Raw genomic sequence first — 11,933 nt, 5'->3', positions numbered from 1 at the left:
CTTATTGTTATAGTGAAGAAATTCGGATCTTGTCGATCCCATGGTGGTTACCTTCGTTTTGAAGGATTTTTCCACGTTAAACTTGGTGTTCTTTATTTTAGATTTTCGTTTTTCATCTTTTCGTCACAACAAGTGGTATCAGAGCCCAGGTTCGAGTATGTCGGAGTAGTGGACTACGTTTTGTGAGAAGTTCCCGATGTGACAACAAGACCAGAGATCTGCAGGGGTGCCTTGTGTCGAAAGTCTTCCTGGCAAAGTGGTGGTCCAGGCGGCGTGTCCCGTTATGTGATAATGGCGGTGCAAGATGATTTGACAGATCAGATGGTGTGACCTAGCGATTGGAGATCTGCGGTTGATGCCTTGTGTCGAAAGTCTTCTTGACCATGGTTCAATGATGGAACTAGGTTACAGATGGGTGTTCATCTTGGCGGGTGTAGTTCTAGTCGCAACTTTTTTGACAGTAATGAAGATCTTTGTTGGAGAAATTGTTTCAGAGAGGTTCTCTGTGTTGAGACGTAGATTTGATGGAGGAGATTATGGAGAAGAGATGCAAGATCCTAAAGATTATGTGAAGAAGGTGGACAAATTTATTTTGTCAGAAATTCAGGCCAAGGGGGAGATTTGTTGGGATTTATTTGCCCTGATTTCTTACCATAAATAAGTTTTCCTTTTAGGAAAAGGTTTTAATATTTTACTAGTCCTTTTCTTATAGGAAAGGTTTAGGACTCTATAAATATAGGCTTGTTCCTTCTAACTTAATTAGCATTCACAATGTAGTCCTAGGGTTTTGAGAGTTGTGGTTATGGAGGAGAATTTTGTGTACCTCCTTGTATTCCGAGTGAATTGATTGAGGTTGTTTTTCTCTATATTTTGTACTCTCATATTTATAGTGGATTGCTCATCTCCTTTGTGGACGTAGGTCGATTGACCGAACCACGTTAAATCTGTCTCTTTTTGGTGTGTTTTTCGTTTGTCTTCTTACTCATGGTCTTTCGAGGTTTGATTTGCTAGCTTCCGCATTACACCTGTTTTTCGATCCTAACAAGTACAATATGCGCACTTGCCTTCTCTCTGTGTTTCTCCCTATTGCAGCCCTTGCTTTTGTGTCTCGCCCACAATTTACTTAGTTATTGAATTAGGAAAATCAAATTGGTATTTGATATAGCCAAAACATTCACTTTTTCAACCTTTTTATATCGGAGTTGTTCACATTTTGATACTGTACAAAAAAAAATTGTTCAGAACATTGTGCAAGATAGCAATATTATCTTTAATGGTTGAGCTAAGAAGATGTAGGTGAACAAAGATCCACCAAGTGCAAGGTACAATATGAAAGTCGTGCCCTGCCTATATTACAATAATAATGACGATAGAATTGAGGCGTACGTTTTAAATAAATAACAAGAGAATTAGCACATTTTAGAACTTACCAATACATCTAAAATACCAGCTAACCCAAGAACTCCAAAAACTACCACCCATATTTGAGTAATGACCTGATCAATCAACTATGTTTTGATGAGAACATATAAAATTTCATTTCATAAATTAGTTTTCACTTTTCATACATATGTGTAGACAATCTTAAACAAGCTATACTATACCTCTTGTTTAGATATTGCCCTTCAAGAAATTGGATAAAAAGGTTCTTTTATAGCATCAGTCTCTCTGTTGTACTAATCATTAGTAGTCTTGGAAGTGAATAGTATGCTCGATGAATGAAGGACTCAAGTACACAACAGAGCTTTTAGTTCTTAGAGCTGGTTGAATAACTTTGCGCAACAGAACTACTAGATTTGTTCTTGATAAAAAATTAAAGTGCTTATACACTATTTCTCCAAGCGCAACTGAATAACAACATAAAGAATTATCTTAAAACTGGATTATCGTCATTCGTTTATGTCAATTACTTTATATGCTTCACATGTACGGTGCCTCTACACTTAATTATAATTATACTGCTACATTGCTAGAATAATCTTCCATTCCTATTCTCACATTTGATTTTTCAGAGTTTTTGCAGCAACTTAAACCTCAGCTTTCTACGTTATTGCACATGCACTGCCTTTTATGAAAAGCTGGAATAATGTTGAACAGAAGATTCATGATGCTTTAACTAACAAGGTAGTTCACAATTAACCATACTCCATTCTTACCACGATGCACATCCACAACTGAAAAACACTTCTCCTTCTAACTGCAGGTATTTTATCAACTACAGTGTTACATCAAGATGACAACCATCATCGTCTATTCTGCTATTTTTGTATAAATATGTAAACAGAATAGCAGTGCAATGGGTAAACAAATGTGTGAAAATATTACTAACTTTTTCCCAATTGTAATCATTATCAACATTTGTGATAGTTAGTATTACCAAATACATATTGGGCCTGTGCGCGCACGGGTAACCACGTCTAGTTTAATATATATATATACATCATGCCTAGTTTATGTGATAAAATAGTGACACTAGCCATTTACTACTTTTTATGGTATCTTTCAAGTGATTTTGCAACCTTTTAAATTTGATTCGAAATAAATGATTTTCTCCAGAAAATCAAATAAGTCTAAGGATTTTTTTTCTTTTTAAAATTAACCTTGTTTGATAAATAGTTGAACAAAATTCTAAGAAATCTTTAAGGAATGATATTATACTCCTTCCGTTCCAAATTAATAATTACTTTAATTGTAAAAATAAATAAATATAGCTCTAAAAATTTAAGATTGAAGTTAGTCGTTCGAAAATCTGAATACACAAATCAGATATGCTACCTAACTAAACTCGACGTTTCAGACTTAAGGCTCCTTGACCCGAAACTTCTAAAAAACGCAATAAACTAATTTTCATCCGAAAATACCAAAATACCTTCGGAACCTCTTAAATTCAATCAAGACCTCACATAGGCGTAAAATCATTCCCAAATCCAATGAAATCGTTGAAAATTCTAGGGTCCAAATCCTTATAACAACTCCGTAACAAAAAAAACAACTATACTCCTAGACCATGCAAATTCTGCATTTCAGAGTTGATAGCTCTAACGGAATCTCATTCTGAGACTCATAGCTCCGATTATTAATAAAATTCACTCTTAACCACTTGAAGTCTCCAAAACTCTAAAACTTCCGAAAAATCTCAACTTTTCAATTAAATTTCAGAAACAATTTCGTTAACTTATCAAATATGACTTGAGACAACTATCGGAAGAGGTAAAACGATAATTTTTTGAAATTTTCAAACTGACTTTTAGAATCATCACAACTAATTATTATTTCTATGTAGATTATAATAATATCAATTAGTACACAACTATTCCTTGTTGACTTCTAATTTTTTTTTAACACATCCGGACTCTAGTTGTTATTAAATATATAACAAATTTGATTTTTTTAAAAAAAAAACTCCATTCTTTGTACTATAAATCTGCAGCCCTCTCGCTATAGAGGACAAGCAAGAGCAATAAGGAAAGAAAAAAACAGCTAAATTAAACCAAAAAAGTAAGTTCTCTACATGCTTCATTCTATGATTTACTCAGAATTCAATTACATTCTTTGTTGTCTCAAGTTCAATAATAAATTTGATTATTTTTCATATGGTTACTAAATTAATAATTATTATTTCGTATAATTACTTTTTTGTTTGAAACAAATTGAAATAAAAAAATATATAACTTTTTGAGATAATAAATATTAGTTGAATGAACATATATAAATGTAACCCTCAAATAATATGTCTAATTTGAATTAATATACTTCATCTTAAAATAATAATTCAAAGTTAGAGTAGGAGATCAAATTTATGTAGAATTTAATATGTTAAGTCATGACTAAATGAGATTTGTAGTCGGAATAAATTGTAATAAATTTCCATTGTTCAAGAACTGCAATAGCATTCGAAGATTTATGAATTTGTATAATGAATAAAATATTTGTTCTTTATCACGTAATAATTTTAATATCACTTACATATATCACATAGTGTAAGGAATAATTACATCTTATCCCTATTTTTTTTTCCAATTACAATAATCCCTTAAAATTTGTACCTTTCCGATACAAAAGTCACTATTCGGATACATTAATTCTCATACAAGAAGTATCAATCTGTTACACTAAAATAGGGAATAAAATATAAAAATCAAATTAAATCACATAAATTACTCTTACATTTCTTCTTACTTTCCATCATACAAGGCAAATCCTAACAGAAAGAAGAATATCAAAATTTCGAATTGTTTCCCCCTTTTCATCGAAGAAACCTTTCAAATTTGATTCAAAAACTTTTGTCAAAATTTTGGATAAGCGACGTGAGTTATGAAGGATACAAAAGTGATGGAATTGTTGTTGGAAAAAATATTTCTTTTGTGAATCTTTAATTTCATCGAAGATCCATTCAATTTTGATTCAAGATTGTTGAAAAATTTGAGATTCAAAATTCTTCTCCCAGATCATCGAAGATCCTTTCAATTTTGATTCAAAATTGTTGAAAATTTTGAAATTCAAAATTTCTTCTCCAAGTTCATTGAAGATCCTTTTAATTTTGATTCATAATTATCAAAAATTTTGAGAAGATACATCATGAATATCTTCGCTAGTCTTGTTTTTATCATCGTCAGTGGTTTGAAGAAGTTCTTGAGCTTCTCTAAGGGCACTCAACCTCTTCCTTCGTGCCAATGCCACTGCCGCCTCTATGATATATATTTTTCTCCTCTATCGATATTGACTATATACTTGTTTATTGAATGCCAAATTCGAACTCTCACTGCTTCTACAAAGTAAAAGAACCTGGAAAAGTAAAAGAACACAACACTGATAGAGCAACTGGATGGATTTAAATGTATCACTTTTTATGTATTTATGTACCATGTTCATAAAATTGTGCAGGATACATTATTATTTATTACTGTAATTCAACCTGATACATTAAAGTAATAAAGGTTGCCCATAAGGTGTTTGGTTTTAGATCGATACATTACTATGTGGTAGTTATTACGTATGTAGTGTTAAATTGTATGAATGTATCATGACCAAAATATTATGAGTAACGTAATTAGCCTCTTCCATTGCCTCCAACATTATTATGAGTAACGTAATTAGTTGTAAAACATGTCTCTGAGTGATGAATTACAAAACGTTATTGACAGTAACATTTTATATTTATTTACTATGTCAGAGCTTTGTCTTTTTGTCATTGAATTCTTTTAAATAAAATAAAGCCAAAACATTATTAAGAAATATGTTTATTCTAATTTAGTAAAATTTCAGAAAAATATATTATTTTGATAAAATATTTTAAATAATAGCTTATTTCGGTCAAAAAAATCTTTAAAAACAAACAACTTTCTTTTGTAGGAATTACAGTTGAAGAAAGAAGGATGACAGACTCCACTGAGATTACCCAATAGATGACCAAACTCCACTGCTTCCTCAAACTAAAAAAGATGAGGTCTCTCTCAACTATATATATTAATTTTTTATTTCATTAACCCACTTCTCTTTTGGCAATTACATATATAATCTTTTGCTTTATATGTGCATGAATTTCAAGAGATTTGTAGAATTTTTTAGAATATTTCATTTCCTATAATTTAAAGTCACATTCACTAATCGTGGTTTTACACCTTTTGGATTCTTTTTATTTGAGTCGGGTTTGCAGGGGTAATGCATAAGGTGAGGTAATTTATTCTATTAACAAAAGGGGAGTTAATATGCATCCTTTATTAAACAAAGAAGGTATATATGCATTACTTTTTTTTAACGAAATATATATTTGATCTAGACCGCAAAGTTAAGAAGGGTATACTTGCCTCTTCTCTGTTACAGATAGAAGAAGGGGGGAAAGTGGATCATTTAATCGACATAAATGAAAGAATTGATGAAATGTTTGAGGATTTAGACAATTCATTTATTGAATCGAGTACCATATTCAAAGTAAATGTGTGGCAACGTGAATCAAATCCAAATGCTTATACACCGAAGATGGTCTCCATTGGTCCTTACCATAAGAAGAATACTCAACTTGGTCCAATGAAAAAGTACAAACTATTATACCTACGACGGTTTCTTCAACGGAATGAGAGACTTGATGTGAAAAGTTACATCAGTGAAATGGAGAAAGTGAAGGAGGAAGTACTGAAGTGTTACGAAGATATAGAAAAGCTTGGTAATGACAGTCATGAATTTTGCGAAATGTTGTTGTTTGATGGTTGTTTTGTGGTTGAGTTTATTCGAGAGTGTTGTGCAATATATCCAGAAGGAGAAGACAAGATTATTAATATTAATGATTATTACATATTCCGAGACTTGATGTTACTAGAAAATCACCTTCCTTTCTTTGTACTCAACAAACTTCATCTCATGACAAAAAAAGATGATGAATTACCATTGGCAATACTGGTGAATAAGTTGTTTGCCTTTTTTGTTAACTGACCAAAAATGACCCTTGAATCCTTTGGAGAGTCAGAATATTGTAATGCAGAAAATATCAAACATTTACTTCATGTAGTACACATATTTTTATATCATGGGAATCCTATGAAAAACTCAGAAGATTACTTAACGAGTGTTATGGTCATGCCAAATGCAACAGAGCTTTACGAAGCTGGAGTTAGCTATGCAAAGGCCAGAAATACGACAAGTTTATTTGATATAAAGTTCGAGAATGGATTGATGACAATCCCTTGTTTTCTAGTCGCAGATGGTACAGAAACTCTCCTGCGAAATCTCATTGCTTATGAGCAATAATCATCTGATGTATATCCTACATATTTTAGCGATTATACAACTTTCATGGATCATCTTATCGACTCAGACAAAGATGTGAATTTGCTTTGCCAGAAAGGAATCATAGAGAACTGGATAGGAGAGGACAAAAGAGTTGCTAGCCTCTTCAACAAAATCGGTAAAGGGGTCACTAAGTATTCCAACTTCTATTACAAAGAAGAAATCAAAAGAGCAATTGAACATTGTGAAAAACCATGGAATAGAATGAAGGCAAATTTAATGCGCAATTATTTTAGCAGTCCTTGGGTAGGAGCTTCAACTGTGGCCGCCATTATACTCCTAATACTCACAACTATACAAACTATTTTAACTTTTACAGGTCCTCTTAAGAAGTAAGTACGAGTAATTATCTCAATTGTAGTGTTTCCTCACAACTCCCTCCATGTATTTTATAGGTGTGTTGATGATCTTATTATGAGTTCTTCATTAATTCTAAGTCTCCCTTTTGTATTGGGTTTTCTAGTTGAATGTTAAGTAGTTTATTTCAAGTATCTATATTTGTCACTTTCCACCATCAAAAGGCACTAGCTAGCTCAATTCATAAATAAGAAACTCACTTATTTTTCAGAAAAAATATCATCTCTTGTCGTATCAAACGCACCCTAAAAGTGTTTTTCTTCAACTAAACTTGATATCAAATTTTACGAAAATCAAATGTAGATGCGTATACGCCAATGTTGATCTCCATTGGTCCTTGCCATAAAAGGACTCATGACCTTAGTTCGATGGAGATGTAAAAATTGTTGTACCTACAACGATTTCTCCAGCGAAAAGAGGGGCTTGATGTGGAAACTTGCATTAGTGCATTGAAGAAAAAGAAAGATGAAATACTAAAGTGTTATGACAAAAATGTGCAGTGCAATGAAATGCAACGTCAAGTATAGTGATGCATGTCTGACCTAACGATACACACCCGTTGTCTCTCAGTCCGGGACCCGTGGAGGACATATCTGTCCATGCATCTGTCGCGGCGTGTGACACGTCCCTCGATAATAGTATTCATCGCGGCACACGATACGTCCCTCGATATATAGTATACTTCGCGGCGCGCGACACGACCCTCGAAATGGTACATCCTTTTTAATTTCTTATTCTTTTTCAATTCACATAACACTTGTCGCAATCATGTATCAAAACAATGCTAATGACATGTTCACAATAATGAGGAGATGACCATTTTCATAACATTGCACAATTCACAACAACACAATTGTGATACAACACCAACAATGAATCAATAAGCCTTTCAAAATCTTTCTCAACACATCACACACCAACAATTAATCACAATATTGCCTTTTATTACCCCTTTTTCATCGTTAGAATTATTCAACATGAACAAGTCAACCCATCACCAAGTCTCATTACCCCCTAACACATACCACAAGGAAATACACGACTCTATGCACTTAACAAGGGTTTAGAAATCCACTTGCCTCAATTTATCGAACAATTACTCCGACACTTGAGTCTTCCCCTTTCGTTGGGCTTCCAAATCAATACAATCTATTCAAATAAATAATCACAATAAGATTTCAAAACTAACAACACTCATACTATGTCTAGCTTAGACCCAAAAATTCACCCAAATTTGTAATCAAGTTTCTTATCTTGCTAACGTGTCAACTCTCATATTTTCCAAATTTCAAGCCTAAGGTTTAGTCTTAAAATCTCCAAATAACATAAATTTAATGATCTTCACATAATATAAATATCAAATCCAAGTTACGTACCCAATAACTTCAACTACAGAAAAGTGCAGAAGACTAACTTTAATTTTCCATAAAATCCTTTAAAAACATACATCAATTTTCTACAAATTTTATAATGGCGCTGATAATATGGACCTTACAATACACCTCCATTCCACTCACTTAGACATCATTAACCAATTATTATACCACTAACTTTTACTCCATAAACTTAGGAATCAATATATGTTGCAGTACAATTCTTGCAATTTAATTTCCTCATCCGATCATTATTTAAAATATAAAATGGGTAAGGTTTGAGATTATTGACATTTAATGGCTTTCCAACAACCCCAAAACCAAATAGCACACTACAGTCGATCAACTATATAAATAGAAAAACTTCCACCATTACTTGATGGTTGTTTTGTGGTTGAATTTATTCGAGAGTACTATGCAACCAAGGAAGAAGAAGAAGAAGGCAACAACAACACCATCATCAACTTGGAATGGATGAAGAAACAAGTATGTCGAGACATGGTGTTACTAGAAAATCAACTCCCTTTCTTTGTACTTAACATGCTTCATGACATGACAAAGCATCATAAAGAAGTGAGCTTCTTGTATATGGTGAGAAAGACCTTACTTGATACTTTCCCAAAGGCGAAATTCATAACCCCCATCAGAGATTCACAATTTTAATACAGAACGATTCAATCATTTAGTTCATGTAGTACACATGTTTTGTCGACCATCAGATCATGATCATATGAAAGCTAAACAAAACACAAATGCTAGTACACCAAAAGAATGTTGCAAGATAAGATTTTGTGGCAACGTTTTGCAATTAACCAAGTCAAAAGAAACTCCCAAAGTTCTTTGTTTATGGGATTGCTATCATATTCCAAGTGTAACAGAGCTTTACGATGCTGGAGTTATATTCATAAGAATAGGATATGTGCAAGAAAAGAAGGAGGATAAAACAACATTATTCGATATCAAGTTTGAGAAGGACATAGGAAATGACAAACAAGTGGCTAGCATCTTCAAGAAACTTTCAGATGGGGTGGAAATCACGAGCTTTTATTACATAGAAGAATGCAGCAAATTGATTCAACATTGTGATAGGCCATGGAGTCAAATGAAAGCTAGTTTAAGGCACAACTATTTCTCGAGTCCTTGGGTAGGAGCTTCAACTGTGGCAGCTGTAACACTTCTTGTACTCACTGTTATACAAATTGTTCTGGCTTTTACTGGTGACGTTATAAAAAGATCTTTGTTGTAACTATGTAACACAATTGTTGACTGAGTGTTTCATCATTATAGAAAACTTGAACAATGATATCATTTGCAAATTTGCAGAAATACTTTTACTAGATGGATGTTTCGTTGTTGAGTTTATTCGAGAGTGTAGTGAAATGAGGCCTAAATAAAGAAGACAAAATTGTAAGCACAAATTGTATGATAAACATTGCATGTCGAGACTTGTTGTTACTAGAAAACCAACTTCCTCCTAAATAGAATGTGCTCCATCTCTAATCAAATGGGATAATACATATATTTTCCCTCCTACACTTGTCTGCTTATTCTAATTTCCAGGATACTAAACTAAATGTGATTATAGATGCAGAAGGAACTGGCCATTTGGATAATTTTTGGGGGTTAAAGTTCAAACACTTCAAACATTACAACTGAATTTCTACCAAAAACTAACAAGGTAGTTAGGTCTCCCTCATAAGTCATAACTTGTACTCCCTCTGTCTCATTTTATGTGACGCAGTTTGACTCAACACGCAGTTTAAGAAAGAAAGGAAGCTTTTAAAATTTGTGGTCCAAAATGAATGATAGAAATGTGTGTGTGGTTGTAAATCATTTCATTAAGGATAAAATAGACATTTTATAGTTAAATTTTAACTTAATTTAGAAATTTGTCATTCTTTTTGGGACTGACTAAAATGGAAAGTAAATCACATAAATTGGGACGGAGGAAGTATATGTATTAGTTATGTGTTTTTAAAAATTGCAAATCAGACACCGTAATAATTTTATAGATGAAAAATTCACCTTCTTTCCAACAGGCTACCAATTGAATTTGTGAGGCAATGCATACATATTAAGAAAAACATACAAGTACATAATTTAAATCATAATTTCCACTATTATCATTTATGAAATTATGAATATAACTTTATAAGTAGTGTAATTTATCTCCTAGAAAATATAAAACTTCAATAAACAAAAGGGCAAAGATGAAAAAAATTTCAAACATCTATCTTGAACTTTGAACAATATAATTATTTTGAACAATAAAAAAACCTCAAAAATTCAGTTAATATGAAATAGAGGGATTATTACTTAGGTAGAATTTAATTGTAACATCCGACAATTTAAAATGAATATGAAGAAGGTTGAAATTGGAAGTAGTCACTTTTGGAAAAAGTTCAGAATCTGGAAATTTGGCTAAGTTCAAAACCTGGAAATTTGGTTAAGTGTGGGAAATCAGTGAGTTTTTGGCCAACTTTGAGCAGTCATAACTCCTAGCTCAGGATGAGCCAGGAGTAGTTTCAGTTATGTTTGGAAAGCCCTTGGAACGATCTTTCCAACGCCACCGAGTTTGCTCGATTTCGAGTTATGCCCTTGGAAATTCGTATGAGCGAGTTATGCCCTTTGAAAGTTGGGCAGTTGACAGGGAGTCCGTCCGAAAATTTAAGGGCATTTTGGTCTTTTCACAAATCATTTCTTTTGAGGTTATACTGTTGTGTTAGGCTGATTGTGGATCATTTTTGTTCCATTTTAAAAGAGTAAGAGTTAGGGTTCTTGAGTGAAGAAGAGAAGAAGAGAGAAAGAAGAGAAGAAGAAGAAGAGATCAAGGAGTTTCCGTCAAAGATCGTCGTGGAAATCGTCGGGGGTGATCCCTAATAGGTATGTGAGTTCATAGTGATGGATTGATTCTTTCCCCCACACACCAAACTCGTTTTATTATTGAGAAAAGATTGCCTGTGTTGTTTGGAGTTGTTGGTTGTGTTATTGATATTGTTAATTGTGTTGTTGAAGTCCCTTGTTGATTTGGGACATGATTTGGTTGTGTTTTTGAGTTGAATCTCTTGTATGTTGAAGGATTTTATGATCCTTAGTGTTGGTTGGTTCATACCCCCACACACCAACTCGTTTTTAATTCCAAGAAAAGATTTATTTTGGTTGTTAAGGTTGTTGGTTGTGTTGTTAAAGTTCTTGTTGATGAGGGATATGTTTCCGGTTATGTTCTTGAGTTGAATCTATTGTATGTTGAGGGGTTTTATGTTTCTAAGTGATTGGGGCTGAAATCTTTGAAGTTGAGGGCTGGTGCCTGGCAGAGTGCAGAGTGCCCAGCAGTCCCCTTTTGAAGTTGAGGGCTGATGCCTGGCAGAGTGCAGAGTGTCCAGCAATCCCCTTTGAAGTTGAGGGCTGGCACCTAGCAGA

General features: G+C 33.2%; 1 protein-coding gene and 1 pseudogene across 1 annotated transcript; both read left to right on the top strand.

Moving 5' to 3' along the window:
- The first annotated feature begins 394 nt into the window (after positions 1-394).
- Positions 395-7,188, top strand: LOC125856226 (putative UPF0481 protein At3g02645; annotated as a pseudogene).
- A 2,025-nt stretch (positions 7,189-9,213) lies between these two features.
- LOC125856225 (uncharacterized) lies at positions 9,214-9,759 on the top strand. Its single transcript, XM_049535763.1, has one exon. It carries the CDS (start codon positions 9,214-9,216, stop codon positions 9,757-9,759), a length of 546 nt encoding a protein of 181 aa, XP_049391720.1.
- The last annotated feature ends 2,174 nt before the right edge of the window (positions 9,760-11,933 follow it).

Source organism: Solanum stenotomum, chromosome 2 (genome assembly GCF_019186545.1).
Source record: "Solanum stenotomum isolate F172 chromosome 2, ASM1918654v1, whole genome shotgun sequence".
NCBI lineage: Eukaryota > Viridiplantae > Streptophyta > Magnoliopsida > Solanales > Solanaceae > Solanum > Solanum stenotomum.
Note: the sequence above shows the minus strand (reverse complement) of the source record. Positions and strands in the feature narration are given on the sequence as shown.